Consider the following 15,836-nt stretch of genomic DNA (forward strand, 5'->3'; position numbering starts at 1 on the left):
CCAGCCATCCGCCCACCATGACGTACCAACTCCCGCCGATGCTGCTGAACCTGTTCGCCCCGCGGCCGCCGCTGCGATGGGTCGAGCCAAGCGACCACGCGCCCGAGAAGCGCTGCACGCCTAAGATCTCAGGCGTCGCGCAGTACCTGCAGGCCATGAGGGAGTACAAGGACAACGACGGCTACGTGCCGACCGACAGCTGGCTGCAGAAGCGCGATCGCAAGAAGATGGAGAAAAAGGAGAAGCAGGAGCGCCTGCTGACTGACGGCATCGACGATTGTACGACTCTCCTGCTATCGAATCACGTGTTTATGTGCTAACGCGCTGCAGACAAACCAAGCGAAGACCCCAAGGTCCAGGGCGACGCGTTCAAAACCCTTTTCGTCTCCCGTCTGGCCTACGGCGTCACGTCCGACGATCTCGAACGCGAATTCGGCCGCTACGGTCCTATCGAGCGCATCCGCATCGTCGAAGACATCACGGCCCCGCCCGACGCGACCGTCAAGAAGCGCAAGCGCGGATACGCCTTCATCGTGTACGAGCGCGAGAAGGACATGAAGGCCGCCTACAAGGAGACCGACGGCATCAAGATCAAGGACCGTCGCGTGCTTGTCGATGTTGAGCGCGGCCGCACTGTCTCTGGATGGCGTCCGCGCCGCTTTGGCGGAGGACTTGGCGGACGAGGATACACAAAGGGGCCTGCTGCTCGAGGCCCGCCTGGCCCAGGAGGCTTTGGCCCTCCCGCTGGACCCGGTGGATTCGGTGGCCGTGGTGGAGGTTTCAGTGGCGGCTTCGCAGGGCGTGGTCGCGGTGGCGGTTTCGGAAGCGATCGAGGAGGAGGAGGAGGTTTCCGCGGGGGACTTGGTGGTGGTGACCGAGGCGGTCGTGGTGGCTTTGGAGGTGGACGAGGTGGTATCGGCTACCAGTCCAACAGCTACGGTCCTCCCGACGGTGCCCCAGCTGGTCCTCGTGGTCCCCGGGGAGGTGGATTCGGGGGTGGAGACCGAGGCGGCTATGGCGGTGATCGTGGAGGCAGCCGCTACGGAGACGACAAACGCGGATTCGGCGGCGACCGCGGATCCAGCGGTGCCAACAACGAGCCCCTTGGCAGCAGAGACCGCTATGGTGGACGAGACGGTGGTCGCGATGCTGGACGGGACGGCGGTCGTGATGGTGGCCGTGATGGCGGCCGAGACGGTGGGTATGGAGGCCGCGACGACAGTTCTAGGAAGCGCACGTACGAGGGCGACAGCTACGACGACCGAGGGAGCCAGCGAAGAAGATACTGAGCACCATCAGCTCGGTCTCTTCAAGTGGGTTTGTCAAAAAGGTTACCTCTCCTTTCTTCGTCTCACCCTTTTCCGTCTACAAGGGTAAGATGAACTTTTGCGCAGCTTCACAGTTCTCCGCCGTCCATCTGTCGTTCGTCTTCTTGGTAGAGGGTAAGCGAGGGTAAGCATCGACAAAGAAAACTACTCGCAACCGCCTATTCGGAATCGACTTCTCGACCTCCCTACTACAGCAATACGGAAGGTATATCGCACTCTTCACGCTTCCGCCGATTCTCCCACAGCACCCCTTCATCACGTTCTTCACCATCTTCGGCGGACCTTTTCTGGAGCGCAGATCTTTTACACACGGGTTCATGGAATGAATGGACGGGTAGGGCAAAAGGTGATTTCTTCTTGATTATGTTTTATTATGTTTTTGTCTTCTTTTTTTCTTTTTCGCCGCTTGCTTTCGTCTGCGAGTGTGTTTTGCAGAAGAGGCTTTTGGGTAGGTAGGTAGGTATGGCAGGCAAAATGTAGGTAATACGCACTCTTGACCACGACGTGCGAGTAAAAGTTATATGTGTGAGCAAGCAGGCAAGCAAGTGCAGGTAAGGAATTTCCTTTGGAGTTCCTGGCTTGATGGTCTTATGGGACTGTGTTTGCGGGGGTTGTATGTAGTGTAGTATGTATATGTTTATGTTCGTGTTTATGTGTATGTTGGAGGCTATGTGTGTGCCTATGATTATCTTGCTGTTATATGTTGTCCTTCATCTCTATATTCTCTACCCTAGAACGCAACACATGCCATGCCATACCACATCTATCTAGTCATCCATCTATTCCCAGCCATCAGATCAGATCACGCCAGGCAACTCCTTCAGGCTCAAACAAGCAACTGAAGGTAATAATTAGTAAAATGATGAAGCTGGTAAGCTAATAAAGATGCAAGCTAGGCAAAAAAAATATGCTAGACTATTAGGGACAGGAAAGATATTGTATCAGTAAGTGCAGATAAGAATACGTCCTTGTTATCTGACTGTCGCTGTGTTGTACGTGTAAAGCAGCTCAAGAACCACTCATTTGGACCTTGGAAGCCGCACGATGGCTAACACAACCCCGCTGATAGATTGTTTGATAAGCACAAACCTCATGAGTGACAACAATGTTGCTGCAGAGCCAAAGGATGCTAGGTGTGCATATCGTACCTGACGCTAACGACCAATATGACGGATGGCCGAGGAGCGGCGCAATGCCCCCGCCACCCCACCAAATCTCAAAACCCTCAAGCTTTCGTGACCAGCTGTAACCAAACCCCAAACAACCTTCGTACACATACCCCAAATGGCGCCATCAACAGCTCCAGACTCGAACGCGTCTGCCACTATCAAAATCGGCACGCGTCAATCCGCGCTTGCTCAAATCCAAGCTCGTGCAGTCGAGCAGCAGCTGAAGGATGCATTCCCAGACCGAACCTACAAAATCTGCCCGGTCCTGGCGCAGGGAGACAAGGACAAAGTCACGCCCCTACAGCAGTTGAGCCAGGGAGAAAATGCGAAGAGCTTGTGGACGGGTGAACTGGAGAGTATGCTTGAGGCTGGAGACTTGGACATTATTGTTCACTGCTTGAAAGGTAGGTCACGCTCAGGAACAGGCATGCGATTTTCTCTGTGCTGATGTTCGGTGTAGACATGCCTACTCAACTACCTGACAATCTCGCCCTTGGCGCCATCCTCGAGCGTGAAGACCCTCGCGACGCTCTCCTCATCTCGCCCCGACTCCCAAGTGGCACCCAACTCTCCACGCTACCTGAGGGCGCCACAATTGGAACCTCGTCTGTTCGTCGCGCTGCTTCGTTACGACGTGTATACCCACATCTGAATTTCGCCGACTTGAGAGGCAATGTTGGAACCCGGTTAGGCAAGCTGGACGCAGAGGACTCAAAGTACTCCGCTATTGTGCTGGCTGCTGCTGGTCTCAAGCGGATGGGTCTCGAGCATCGCATTGATCAGTATTTGAGCAGCGATAGCGGAGGTATGCTACACGCAGTTGGCCAGGGCGCATTGGCGATCGAGATCAGGAAGAACGACGAGGCAATGATAGAAATACTTAGCAAGATTCGATGTGAGCGGTCTACACGAGCTTGTTCCGCCGAGCGAGCATTACTACGAGCACTCGAAGGAGGTTGCAGTGTGCCAATTGGCGTTGAAACGACATGGAGAGGTGGAAAGAACCTTTCGACAGGAGCACAGCCGGCAAAGGATTACGATAAGCACGGCAATGCTGTTGAAGAGGCGGAACCGGATATGGATGATCAAGAGTTGGTATTGAAGACGCTTGTGGTGAGCGTGGACGGCAAGGAATCCGTCGAGTACGAAACAGCTCAGAAAGTACGTTCAGCAGAGGAGGCGGAAGCCATGGGACGAGAAGTGGCCAAGATTTTGATCGAGAAGGGTGCAGATAAGATTTTGGAGAAGATTAGTGCTGAAAAACAGTGGGCTGCGAAAAAACAGCTGGAGGAGACTAAGACAACTTCCTGAGAAAGAGCTTAAGAGGTATACTTGTATGGAGAGGATTAGAACTGAGTGGAAGTAGATCCAACGCAAGCCGTATACCGCCTCCCCTGCAATCGCATATTCGCTACAAGTTGTCTCTGATGTTCCAACTCCTTACCACATACAGACTGTTTCGTCACGATGTTCGACTCTAGGGAGTTATGAGTGCTCGTTCATCAAACGTCACACCAGTCCATGGCACATTATCAGATAGCGAGTAACAAGAGCATGGATGATAAACAACAGTCATGATATCTTATTTACTTCATTTCATCGTCAAATGCTCGACAGCCCCCAGCAACCGTTCACTTTACATCCCTACTTCGCAGCCAAAAACGAAAGTTCCTCACTATCCTCTCAAGATCAACCCCTACCACCCGGCACACTTGACGAAGTTGTTTCCGCTCGCTCCAGTGTGGGTGATCTCTCCAGCACGCGCTCCGCTTCCGTTGAAGACAACACGGTCCGCTCCGGGAGATCCTAAATTCAGTTAGCACCAATGTCTTCTGCTCTCGCACACCATCTCCACTGCTCGAAACTTACCTCCAGTGTAGACACCGCCGGTCTTTAGGGGGAACTCGTAGTAGGTGCCGCCGGCGAGGAAGCTGAAGCCCTCGTAGTTGTTGTACTTGTGGGGGTAGGTGGAGCTGCCGGCAACAGTGCCGGCCTTCTGGTGGTTGTACCCAGCGGTGCGTGCGGCAGAGACTTGGGCAGAGGTGTAGCAGGTGGAGCCGCAGGTTACGTAGCAGGCACGGGCGTCAAGGGCGGCGTCGACGGCGACATCCTTAATGGCAGCATCTGAGACGGGCAGAGCGAGGGTGAGGGGCGCCAGGAAAAGCAGGAGAGATGAGATGAACTGCATGATGGCGATGGAGGTGCGGGGAGTAAAGCTGCAAGTGAACGGTGCGGGTGAACGATTGTTGAGTGGGCTGAGAAACCTGAAGCTTAAGATGGGTGTCCCAGTATATGATACTTATACACATTACTTTCCCTACTGAACAACACCAGCGGACCTCTCCGGTTCACGTCCTCTCTACCCTAGACGATCAGATACCGAGTTCATTAATTCAGATACGTGTGCCAGTATCCCTTGCCTAAAGTAACTCCACCTCCGCGAGACCTACCGTGCCCTATCCAGCGCCTCCATCGGAGCAACCGCCATCCCAGCAGCCTACCAGCACCTCGCATCCAAAGCCCCATGGCCCAGCGCCTGCACCCCATTCGCCAACACACCGTACCACACGCCCTGTCAGCGCACTCACGAGATCCGCCCGTAACGGTGGATCTGCATGCCGTACATGTGTACCTCGCGCCGATCGGGAAGGTGTAAGATACCATTCGCGGAGTTGCAGATTGACCTGGTTTCAAGGCTGCTTATCATTGCCGGGCGGAGCGGGGATTCGGGGATTGAGCACATGTGTGCGTTTGATAGGGTGTGTGTGGTTGGAGATCAACGTCTCAGGGCGGGAGGTAGCTGGATGGGGAAGGTGGGCTAGCGTTGGTCGGGAGATATAGTGGGGTAAAGGGTAGTGGGACTAAAATAGTAAAGCTGGGCCTTGGAGGAATACGGTGAATGGCGTTGGTCACGGGTGTGATTCATCTGTAGGTGATTGGTGGGTCGGAAGTACGGTTCCTAAATATCAGCAACTTGTAGTGTTTTGCGGCGATTTTTGGTCGGAGGAATGTACAGAATTGTAAGAGTTGTGTTATCTGTGTTATCTTTTGTTAAGTTCTTGTTATAGTGTAGCGTATTGTGCTAGTAAATAGATAAACGCTTGAGTATTCTATAGCTAATTGTACCACCGGGTCGCGCGACGATTTTCCCAATCGCGTGCAGATACTTAATGCTTAGAACACCAGAACTCCGAAATAGGTAGACAACACAGTGAAAAGTTTATGTATAGCGATCAATTTAGTGTACAGCTTCTGCCTACTGTCACGTTATATCTTTAACACAAAAAATCAACGTTTACAGTGTGGTGGAGCGATGCCCGGCATGGTGTTGAGCCCAATGGGTCGTTGGAGGCACGTGAGGGGCAGCATTAGGTAATTAGGCTTAGCAGAGGATGGCACGTGACAGGGGACTCCAATACGTCGTTAAGGCTGGGATAGACTAGAGACTAGACACCCACGCAGCTAGGCAATATCATCCCATCTCAGCAGGAACGTGAGCAAACGGCTACAACAACAGCAAAATTGGGGACGAGGTTGCACGTGATTGGGAAAATCGTCGCGCGACCCGGTCGTACATACTACTATACTATTAAGTTCTAGGGCTTAAGAATTAGTAATACTAATAATACGTTTTAATATTTGGACTTGAAACTACTTTGGATGTCTCAGTTATCTGTACTACACAGTTGCGCGGCTAAAGTCTTACTTCCGCGCTGTAAGATTAGGCTGCGTAACCTGCAAATATCGGACTTCCGCAGCCTACAGGAACGCGAACAGCATGTACTCGAGTGCCAGCGGTCCTGATTCAATGCCGCGCGCCTGGAGATTTCGATGCTCTGGCCACGTTAACTGCAATTCATCCTCGAGTTGCGTTCGAATTGTCTCTGAAAATGGTCTCGCCACAGGACGATCAACATCTGGTGTGCAACAAGCGAGAAGAAGCGAGGCGTATCACGGCGGTTCATCGCCTGGACCAATATCGCCAACGCCTGGACGGTGCCAGCGACCGTCATCAACGCGACACGATCCACCGAGCGATCGCGGACGAGCTTGCAGCGGATCATACAAATCTAGCAGGGTGTGCAGCGGCTCTTTTGAGCACACGTCTGCGTCCTCCAGAGCAATCGCCTGCCTACACGGCGCTCGCAGCCTTGCGTGATAGCGATCCCGCTAGTAAAAGCGGTACCGAGTCCGCTGCATGTCTTCGACTCATCGCCCAGGTCGGAGCTCACTGGGGTGCAGGAGTCTTGGAGCGATACGCCTGGACGTCCCGGGCACGCAGCTTTCTCGAACGACTTTGGGCCGTCGCCGAGTTGTATGCAGACTGGGCAACGGCTGTTAAATATCTCAACGTGGTCCTTGTGCTTCGGCATGAGCTAGTCCTCTCAGGGAGGCTTTCAGCGAGTACGCGCACCTGGCAAACTATTGGAAATGAAGTGGACCAAGGATTGCCAGGGCTATGTTACTCCCCGATCACAGCTGCGGATCTGAAGAATGTCATAGATTGGGCGGAAAAGGGCGTCCTGGAGCATGGTGGTATCACTCTACAGAGCTTGGAGGAGGCCGAAGAGTCCGTCACGCTTTGGACCACGGCAACGGGAGAGACGATCCAATTTCGAGACGGGTCGAATCTCTCGGCGCGGCCACAGAGTCTTTGGAGCAAATGCATGATCGCCTGCGACACGGCTGGTCTCATCGTGCGTGAAGATACATTGCGTCGACCGCCGCAAAGATATCCCTCGGGTCACCGCAAATCCACCAAACGACCAAGATCACATGACGCTAGAATCCCAACGTCCGAGACTGATCAGTGGTCTGGACAGAGCGACATACAAATGGGCGGTGCCGGCGATGTTGCGGGGACATCTAACGGTTCTACCACAGGATCGTGCGAGAATGACCTGTTGAACGACGCCAATAAACGTCCCAAAATGATGGCGCATATGGTCTCACCGGGATTCGGTATCACTTCAGAGACTGAGGCGAATGACCTTGAAGGCCCCGATGATTCAACCAGCGAAGATTCTGACTCAACGAGTGATAGCGGATCTAGTGGATTGCCTGACACCGATGCATCTGATCAGGAAGAAGTCGACAAACAGGCTGCGGCAATTTCACAGCCGTCCCTGGAGAACAGCGCATTGAGTGATGCTGACACGGAAGATGCTGGCATGCACAGTGAGAGCGGGCTGAGTGCGGCGCCGCAGGGTGCGGGAACAGAGCAGACCGACATGTCCCCACCGCCTGACACTCAGTCAGATGACGAAAGCGACGCCTTAGAGGGACAAGTCGAAACGCCGGTCGTACATGATGATGATGATGACAGGATGGACATGTCCGACAGTAATGGCGAGCTGCACTCGTCAGACTGCCCACTCTGTGAAGGCCAGTGCAAAGCAGGCTATGTGCCGCAGTCCGTCTGGACAATTGGAGAACATCAAGCTTTGGCACAACAGCAGCGTATGAAGGGATTCAAGCAAATACACGAAATCTCTGATCTTGTTGCTCAACGCCGCAAGATCGAAGCCAAGTGGAACACATTGAGAGCTTGGGCTACACCAACCCGCCTGGCCTCGATGTTCTTTGATCCAGATGATAGCTCACTCTCAACTGCCTCCAAAGAGGACGCAGACGTGTGGTGCTTGACAACGGACACCTTTCACAGCTATACGGATGCTGGGGTCGTCTTCGACAGACCCATCTTGATGAAGAACGCTGTACGAGACGCTAATTGGATGACGTGGGAGCACTGCAAGGCGACCCTCGCCCGCAAGCTCGTGGGCCATATTCTACAGGTCAGGAATCCATACACACACTTGCTCGAAGACATCGACGGCGAGGATTTTGTAGAGACATTGGCCTCGCCCGATGCTGCTTTGAATGCTCTGGATCTTCCTGGAATAGTTCGAGGTGATAAGCCTTTCTTTACTCTTCTCCCACGCTACCGCCTGCTGGAAGACCTGGTGCATAGCGAAGCTTGGGATGACGCAAGAAAGCAGGTCACCACCAAAGAGCTGGATATATTTTGGTGCATCTGCTTCAACATACTCGGTCTCCGTGGGGCTTTCTCTGGCGCACGACTGGACGCTTTGAACGGCACGTGGGTCAGGAGCTTCTGCGGCCGTAAGGCGTGGATGTTCGTCCCACCACAGCATCTCAGCGAAGACGATCTGAGAAGGTTGGCTCGACACGGCGATAACTATAACCCTCGAGGGAAGGCCAGAACCCTGATGATCGAACCAGATGAAACATTGCTCATGCCTGCTGGGTCGATGATCATTCATGCCGTCCTAACGCTCGAGACCAGTTTGATGGAGGGCGGCATGTTGTGGGATGAGCTGAGTGTCAACAAGATTCTCGAGAACATGCTTTGGATGGCTAAGAACCAGCAGTCTACGAATAAGCCCTGGCCGAATCATATTCAGGCACTGGTCAAACAGCTTGATCGAGCAGTGGTGTCAAATACTTCGCGCTTCACTCGTGGGCCTCAGTTTGAACGGGAGTTTCTGTCGGAATATGAGAAGCGGAGTTGTGAGATACAAGCTCTACCTTGCAAATGCATCTCGCGATGCGGGAAACTGTGTCAGTGTAGAGCCGATGGCCGGCGTTGCACGCCTGAGTGTAAAGCTCATGCTGCAAGAGAGTTGAGGTGCCTCCAGGAGACGTAGGGCTGGGCTTAGTCGACTTTGCAGGTGTTCAGACGTCACAGCGAACGTCCGGGGTATACAAATCGAGTGACCTTGTCTGTTGCACGACTATGTGCTCAGCTACAGTTTGTCTGTTTGGCTGTCACTACTGCTTGCTCGTCCACACACAATATCTCAGGCTCGCACAGCGCACGGACCAGGACAATGCGAGATCCTGGTCCGTGCAGGTTGTTATGTTGTGTCACTAAGCTGAACTATATCATTCACAAACGGTTCATCGCGTGTGCATTCTATCTCGACTGCTGCTCTCGATATCTGTCTATAGCTGATTGATAAGGCGAGCCTTCCGGACAGAACTGCCACTCTGCCCACGGGTCTTTCTCCTTCTCGCTCGACCCGCTCGACCCTGCGAGCTTTCTATAACAAGCCGTGTTGTCCTTCCGGAGTTGCTCGAGCTCCTTCCAATCTCGACAGAAGCGTGTTTGATTGAATTTGTCCACGAGGACCCGATCGGTCACGATCCCTGAGATCGTCATCGGGTCTGCACGTGCTGCGCAGAGAGTGTCTTGCCACAGTACGTGCAGCGAGTGTAGGACGTGCGCAGTCAGTGGTTTGTTGCCACTCAGCTTGCGAAGCTCGCTCCACAGTACTTTCTAAGCATTCCATAGGCATTAGCGTCACTTCATGACAAGGAGTGTTGACAATACACACCACACTATGCAGGCTGTGGTAGCCAGAGAGAACGAAGACCTCCTTTGTCTTATCCCATGGAAATTCCTTGGAAGGCAGGACGTGTGGCGCCCCTTTAGGTAACGCTACCACGCCCTTGTCGGGGTCGAATGACCTAAACATCTCATCGGCGACTTGCGAGCCCAGATTTGTATAAACGTATTGCTCCTTTGGATAGAGTGGCCGGTAGACAATGTCAAAAGACTCGCCCCAGACGGATGAAGCAGATTGCCCAGCCGAAGGATGTGAAGCCACTGTTCGATGTTATTCCGATGCTCCAAGAAATGCAGCCTATCCCAAATGCCTTACGCGAGTGACGAATAGCATCACCAGCAAGCCACCATGTCTGTGAAAAATTCACGGCCAGAGACGAGAGGAGAATCGTCCACAATACAAATGCATTGCGCTGGCGAGAAGCAGGAGGCGTCTTTTGGCCTTCATCCCAACCTTCGTCTTCCTTGCTGGCCATAAGCAGGCCTTCGTCGTCACGATATTCACCATCGCTCAACTCCAGCGATGGCTTGGTATTGTGGTTGTTCATCTCGTTAGAAGTGTATCCGATATCGACAAAACGCAATGAGAGGAGTACAGAGAGTAAGACACTCCATGTTGTCTCTCTTATCAATGCTATAGGTTAAGAGCGATCCCGGCCATCCCATGGCCGTTACAACCAGCCGCTACAGCGCTCGTGTACGAGACTTTTCGTTGATCAGGCGGCCGCTGTGTAGTACTGCCGAGCGCTGGTCTTGCTCGCACGAAACTCGCAAGCCACCTCTGTGCTCATGCAAAGCTAATCGTTCTAAAGCCGAGGTACAGCAGATGCACGCACGTGCGGGACGCCGAGTGCCATGTGGTAGCGCCTCGGGCTGTACAGAGTCAGAGAAAGCGACACTTTTGTGGAAATACTTCGAGCGCTACCTTCGGGCCAGTTCGCTGAGTCTGGATCCCGCAGACCCGCCTCTTGCAACCGCAGTACATGTCTTTCCCATTGTCAGTTATGTAAACGAACGTCCCCCTTTAGTTCACTTTCACGAAGAGAAGGCTCTCTCTCAGCACTTCAAGAGAGCAAAGACATGTTGTTCCAACGCAGTCGAGGCCATAGCCGCAACGACGAAAAACCTCGTCATCCTCGGCTCCGAAAGCTGTGCCAGTCCAACGTGCTCATCTACCTTGTTCTTTCTTCGAGCGTGGTGAATGTTCTACAAGCGCTTTTGATCGGTCTGAGCAGTCCTTGGGTCAAGCAACATCTAGGTTAGTGGGCCTGTCAGATCAAGTTTCGAAGTACCCCAAGCTGATAATCGAAGCTTCTGCATACAACAGTCACGACGGTTCTGTTTATCGCGAGTCAATCAACACTATTGAGAAACCACTGTATCCCCCGACGCTCTACGACGACGTTCTTGTTCTTCAGACTGTGGAGAATGTGATAGATGCGTACGACCCGGGCAACTCGATTGCAGCACTCCCGCGCGAAGGACTACTCCCTTCGCAACCATTTCCGTGGGACACGTCAAAGGACGTATACGCTTACCACGGGTATCATAGCTTGCATAGTGTAGTATGCGCTTGAGCAGCTCTAGATATAAAACCGTGAAAGCACTTACTAACGTTGTCTAGCAAGTTATTTACCGAATGCTACGCGAGCTTGCTGGCGATGAGGCCATCAATGGGCACGCTCTCCATTCACTTGTCGTGCTCTGGGAAGACGCGCTTTGTACAGTTGATACAACGCCTCGATCTGTCAACAGTGCAATGCTACTAAACGACACTGCCGTGGCGGAAGCCGGACAGGTGCGGGTACGCAGCTCTCTCTAGTCCTTGTCACACTGTAAAGATTTGTACTAACGTAGCAACAGTATGTTTGCGAGGATCCTGTCCTCGAATCCTTCATCGCATGTATACCAAAGGGTACTGACTTTGCATATTAGGGTGTGCCGCGACTGGTCTCGAGTTGAAAGAATAGCTAGGGAGAACAGTGCATGCTTCAAGGACCTAGGAGCTGCCAAAGCCCGTCAAAGCAACATCGAAGAGTGGCTGCACTGTCCGATAGACTCACCTTACCAGGATAAGGTTAATAAGTACCTCGCAGATAGGAGAGGTGCTGTATAAAGTGGGAAACTTAACGGATGGATAAACAAACATGTTTAATTAACATTCTTTGTTCTCTTTTAATTTGACTAAGCCCTATTACTTTCTTACTTTCTTCAGCCTGTTATCGCTATGCGCCGTAGCTCTTTGCACTCTAATACAATCTAACGTTAGATTGTATAATGTTTTGTAAAGGTGTTCTAAAGTCGCTTTGTAGGCTCTTCATGTTACAAAGGAAAGTTGTGTCGCTTACAGTGCTGTCTCGTTGAAATTATTGTGCTTTGCAAAGAACCTACAACATCTTGTAACCTAAATTAATGCAAAAATGCCCCTAGAGGACTAAAAACTTAGGTTTATTACTAGTATACTAAGATATTGTAAGAATTTCTTAGAACTTGAGATGTATCTAAAAGAGACTTAGGGTTTATAAAACACCTAAACACTACTTACTAAACAAAGTCTTGTATAGTTTACTATACATGAAATATTACGCAATTTTCTTATCATGAATTTAGGGTCGTTTAGGGTCCCTTTTGTATTAATCTAGGTTATGGGGTGTTGTATAATTCTCGCACAAAACTGATATAAAGTAAGGAGATCGTTTCTAACATTCTATAACTCTACTCTCCTTTGCTAACTGTCTTTACATCCAGCATCACATCCAAGGTCGAAATCTAGGACTGTTTCCTATTGTGAACCACGGCTCCTCCTCCTCAGCCCCAAACTACATGTTTTCATATGATTACCACATGTCAACACCTCAAAGCTCCTGACTTCTCTGAGCCACTGCCCGTCTCAAATGATACCATTACCCCTTGGGGTATCGTAGTCGACCACGAAGTATTTGTCAACTTCCTTCCGATATGGGCTTCCCTCAGGGCACCATACGAACCTCTGGATCTCCGGATAGGCGTTACCTTCGGCCTCGTGGTCGTAGCGGAAGCAGGCCGTGTGTTGCTTGGCCCAGTTATCCAGCTTGTCAAAGTTGCGACATTTGCGGTATTGCCCATAGCCAGTCTCTCCCTCGTGATGAATATCGCCGCTCGTCCTTCTCGGAGTATCGTCTGCATAACAAAGTGTGTCGGAACGTAGTGTATCGAGACAATGAATGATATGCGAATGTCTTCGGCTCTGTCGAAGTCCTTTACGATATTCCATGAGAGAAATGTAGATGGAGCGCTGTTACTATTGTCAGCGAGCGATGCGATGGCTGAAGGTTGCAGCACTGACCGCGCAGTGTAGACTGTGGTGAGCTTGTAAGAGGTAGATGCTCTTGGAGTCGTCCCAGGGGAACCTTTGCCCCTCTGGCAAGCCCCAGCGTGCCGTATCAGCATCATCCAGGGCTACCATCCCGGCGTCTAAATCCATATCGAGCCACATCTGGTCACGCAAAGTATCATTGTGATCGGTGTATGGAGTGTGGGATTCTAAGAGAGCCGTGGTGTCGTCGACGAGACCAGCTAGAACGGAATTTAGCATGATTTGACCACCGGTGATGAGTACAAGCATACCATATGTCGAACGCGAAGTAGGCAGTCCCAAGCCATCTTCGACATGAACCATCTCCCCAGCATCAGTGGCTCTCTGGACATCATTGGATCTCCATAACTTCGCAGTGCAGAACCAAGTAAGGGCATTGGAAGTCACGAGAGAACAGATGAGTACAAAAACGAGGGTGTATGTGCATGCTGGACGTTTGCCCGGAGCGCGAAGGAAACGAGGCGTCGGCTCATCAGAGTCGTCGGAAAGGTCATTTGGGACTCGTCCGTACTTGATTTTTGGGTACATCTCGCCGTGTAGATATCCAGATGCCAGTATAGGTATCGATGATTGACGACGGGTCTTCGTGCTTGTGGGTTGCGAGAGAAAGAAGCGAATGCTACTAGTAAGAAGAGGTTTTGATGTGGGATCACGGGAAAGAGGAGGATGCCGTAGCCACCGGGGACGGAGACCACACCATAGCGCGCCTAAGGTGGATGGCGTCTCGAGGAGCGACTGACTTTGCATAGCGCCGATCTAGAGTATCCCCTGTGGTCGCTCATTCTCTCTGCGGACCAGCATCTAGCTGCCAGATCATTCCTACCGCGTGACAGGCTATGCGATGGTGCGATGGCGATCGTGGTCGATGGAATGACGCCGATCCACTCGAAGGCGGCAAGGGAAGACAATCAACAAGCTTCTGAAGTTGCTCCCATCGTTGACGAGCAAGGTTGTGAGCAAAAGAGCATTGCAGCGATATATAAGTTGAGTCCACGGCCAGAGCTACCTCGCAGTTCACCACTCCTCGTAGCACATTCTTGAATACAACAGATCAATCAATACGAACCCTCGAGAAACGACATGATTCCTCAATCTAAGATCGTGGCTCTCTTTGCTGCGTTGGTTGCAGTCGCATCGGCTGCTCCCATCACTGCCGTTGAGAACGCTCAGCCACCAACCCTGCTCTACAACCACGAGGGTGGCCTTCTTGGTCGTGAGTCTCTTCGAATGGTCGTCAAGGCAGTAGCTGACACTCATAGGCGATGTAAAAGCCGTCGATGAAGCGTAAGGAAAAGCGCCAGTCCTTGCGACAAGATACTAAGAAATGACAGCAAACCACCAACTCTGCTTTACAATCACGAGGGAGGTCTTTTAGGTCGTAAGTCTAGTAGTACAGTCCATCATTTGAGGCAATAGCTAACTTCGACAGGTGATGTAAAAACCGTCGATGAAGCGTAAGGACTCAGTTCAGTTCTCGAGGCGACTACATGCTAAAAAGGAGTAGCAAGCCGCCAACTCTCCTTTACAACCACGAGGGCGGTCTTTTGGGTCGTAACGTGGACGCTGTGGATGGAGCGTAAGAATGAAGTTCTGTTCTCGCATCGTCTCTGTGCTGAAACACACTAGAAAGCCCCCAACTTTGCTCTATAACCACGAGGGTGGGCTCCTGGGTTAGAGATCGTAAATATCCCACAGCCATAGACGTGACTGCGTGCAATAGCTAACAGCGAGCAATTAGTCGAGCAGTCATCACCGTGAACTGAGTGCTAATTGAGCACTGGTGATGGAATTATTCTGTACAGCCTCGGAGATTGCGGATCATACGAGATGGCTTTTGATGGGTACAAACGACAGGGAGGAAGCGATCCGGCAATATTGGGATAAGCAGCTTGTACGGCCTCTTCTCGACCGCAAGACTTTTCACTCTTTTAGGACACACTCTTTTAGGATACAAGCAATGCTAGCTGCAATTCGAAGGTCTATTTCTGTTCCGCGCTTTCTCTAACCTGCTTCTTTGCAGTCTTGCTTTACTACACATAGCCTTACACAAGTTCAGGCAGCTTAGATCTCCTGTAATCACCAGTAATATTCTCAAGGCCGAAATCTTTTGTATACAAAAAGCCTAGAACATGGCTAATAGCTTTACTTTATCTAGCAACCCTTAGAGCACTCTTGACTCGTGTCGGAAATAGCAAATGTAGCAGTTATACAGCAGATCTTGAAGTATAGACGAAGCCAAGTTGGCTCCAGCTAGAAAGGATTTAACTGTAATATAATTAGTCTACAGTAAATTTCTCTACCTACTATTAACATTTAATGCTCTGCATTACTATATAAGATACTATAACTATAGTTCTAAAAAAGCTATTAGTATGACTTTGTAGAAAGTAGCAATACTCTATAATCTAATATACTAAAAAAAGAACTCTAAGTAAAATGTAGCAAAATAAATTATTATTAAATAACTTATCTCAAAGGCAAGTAACCTATATATGCATCTTACTTACTTTTACTTAGACTATACTAAAACCTACTCTATTTTAGCGTAAAACAAGCTACTTTAGTACTATATTATTTATCCTATTTAACACATATAAGTTTAGTGTCTTTTCTAC

At 51.0% G+C, this 15,836-nt stretch overlaps 8 protein-coding genes across 8 annotated transcripts; 5 read left to right on the forward strand and 3 right to left on the reverse strand.

Moving 5' to 3' along the window:
• Nucleotides 1-17: 17 nt before the first annotated feature.
• On the forward strand, nucleotides 18-1,289 carry P153DRAFT_297954 (uncharacterized protein; the record flags this gene model as incomplete). Its single annotated transcript, XM_033664193.1, has 2 exons — nucleotides 18-279; nucleotides 331-1,289. 2 exons carry the CDS (start codon nucleotides 18-20, stop codon nucleotides 1,287-1,289), a joined length of 1,221 nt encoding a protein of 406 aa, XP_033520781.1.
• A 1,268-nt stretch (nucleotides 1,290-2,557) lies between these two features.
• Nucleotides 2,558-3,883, forward strand: P153DRAFT_433550 (porphobilinogen deaminase). The gene is made up of 2 exons (XM_033673031.1): nucleotides 2,558-2,901; nucleotides 2,958-3,883. Exons 1-2 carry the CDS (start codon nucleotides 2,613-2,615, stop codon nucleotides 3,806-3,808), a joined length of 1,140 nt encoding a protein of 379 aa, XP_033520782.1. The 5' UTR covers nucleotides 2,558-2,612; the 3' UTR covers nucleotides 3,809-3,883.
• Nucleotides 3,884-4,193: 310 nt separating this feature from the next.
• P153DRAFT_359396 (ribonuclease-domain-containing protein) lies at nucleotides 4,194-4,685 on the reverse strand (the record flags this gene model as incomplete). Its single annotated transcript, XM_033666867.1, has 2 exons — nucleotides 4,194-4,303; nucleotides 4,367-4,685. The coding sequence occupies 2 exons, from the start codon at nucleotides 4,683-4,685 to the stop codon at nucleotides 4,194-4,196; spliced, it is 429 nt and encodes a 142-aa protein (XP_033520783.1).
• A 3,547-nt stretch (nucleotides 4,686-8,232) lies between these two features.
• P153DRAFT_297315 (uncharacterized protein) lies at nucleotides 8,233-9,165 on the forward strand (the record flags this gene model as incomplete). Its single annotated transcript, XM_033664152.1, has 1 exon — nucleotides 8,233-9,165. One exon carries the CDS (start codon nucleotides 8,233-8,235, stop codon nucleotides 9,163-9,165), a length of 933 nt encoding a protein of 310 aa, XP_033520784.1.
• Nucleotides 9,166-9,434: 269 nt separating this feature from the next.
• P153DRAFT_388433 (uncharacterized protein) lies at nucleotides 9,435-10,414 on the reverse strand (the record flags this gene model as incomplete). Its single annotated transcript, XM_033670750.1, has 3 exons — nucleotides 9,435-9,797; nucleotides 9,856-10,127; nucleotides 10,183-10,414. The coding sequence occupies 3 exons, from the start codon at nucleotides 10,412-10,414 to the stop codon at nucleotides 9,435-9,437; spliced, it is 867 nt and encodes a 288-aa protein (XP_033520785.1).
• A 35-nt stretch (nucleotides 10,415-10,449) lies between these two features.
• On the forward strand, nucleotides 10,450-11,982 carry P153DRAFT_359398 (uncharacterized protein; the record flags this gene model as incomplete). The annotated part of the gene is made up of 6 exons (XM_033666868.1): nucleotides 10,450-10,467; nucleotides 10,507-11,063; nucleotides 11,194-11,431; nucleotides 11,491-11,670; nucleotides 11,724-11,728; nucleotides 11,802-11,982. The coding sequence occupies 6 exons, from the start codon at nucleotides 10,450-10,452 to the stop codon at nucleotides 11,980-11,982; spliced, it is 1,179 nt and encodes a 392-aa protein (XP_033520786.1).
• A 504-nt stretch (nucleotides 11,983-12,486) lies between these two features.
• On the reverse strand, nucleotides 12,487-14,142 carry P153DRAFT_369114 (uncharacterized protein). The gene is made up of 3 exons (XM_033668685.1): nucleotides 13,473-14,142; nucleotides 13,192-13,421; nucleotides 12,487-13,140 (listed from the first exon to the last, which is right to left on the reverse strand). The coding sequence occupies exons 1-3, from the start codon at nucleotides 13,966-13,968 to the stop codon at nucleotides 12,757-12,759; spliced, it is 1,110 nt and encodes a 369-aa protein (XP_033520787.1). The 5' UTR covers nucleotides 13,969-14,142; the 3' UTR covers nucleotides 12,487-12,756.
• A 159-nt stretch (nucleotides 14,143-14,301) lies between these two features.
• On the forward strand, nucleotides 14,302-14,896 carry P153DRAFT_388436 (uncharacterized protein; the record flags this gene model as incomplete). The annotated part of the gene is made up of 6 exons (XM_033670751.1): nucleotides 14,302-14,434; nucleotides 14,481-14,505; nucleotides 14,553-14,599; nucleotides 14,651-14,675; nucleotides 14,726-14,797; nucleotides 14,848-14,896. The coding sequence occupies 6 exons, from the start codon at nucleotides 14,302-14,304 to the stop codon at nucleotides 14,894-14,896; spliced, it is 351 nt and encodes a 116-aa protein (XP_033520788.1).
• Nucleotides 14,897-15,836: the final 940 nt, after the last annotated feature.

Source organism: Dothidotthia symphoricarpi, assembly GCF_010015815.1.
Source record: "Dothidotthia symphoricarpi CBS 119687 unplaced genomic scaffold P153scaffold_17, whole genome shotgun sequence".
Classification (NCBI taxonomy): domain Eukaryota; kingdom Fungi; phylum Ascomycota; class Dothideomycetes; order Pleosporales; family Dothidotthiaceae; genus Dothidotthia; species Dothidotthia symphoricarpi.

Coding starts and splice junctions, on each gene's coding strand:
- P153DRAFT_369114 (XM_033668685.1), bottom strand. CDS start 13,968: ATGCAAAGTCAGTCGCTCCTCGAGACGCCATCCACCTTAGGCGCGCTA. Junction 13,422..13,472: donor TACTTCGCGTTCGACATATG/GTATGCTTGTAC, acceptor ATTCCGTTCTAG/CTGGTCTCGTCGACGACACC. Junction 13,141..13,191: donor ACCACAGTCTACACTGCGCG/GTCAGTGCTGCA, acceptor CAATAGTAACAG/CGCTCCATCTACATTTCTCT.
- P153DRAFT_433550 (XM_033673031.1), top strand. CDS start 2,613: ATGGCGCCATCAACAGCTCCAGACTCGAACGCGTCTGCCACTATCAAA. Junction 2,902..2,957: donor TATTGTTCACTGCTTGAAAG/GTAGGTCACGCT, acceptor TGTTCGGTGTAG/ACATGCCTACTCAACTACCT.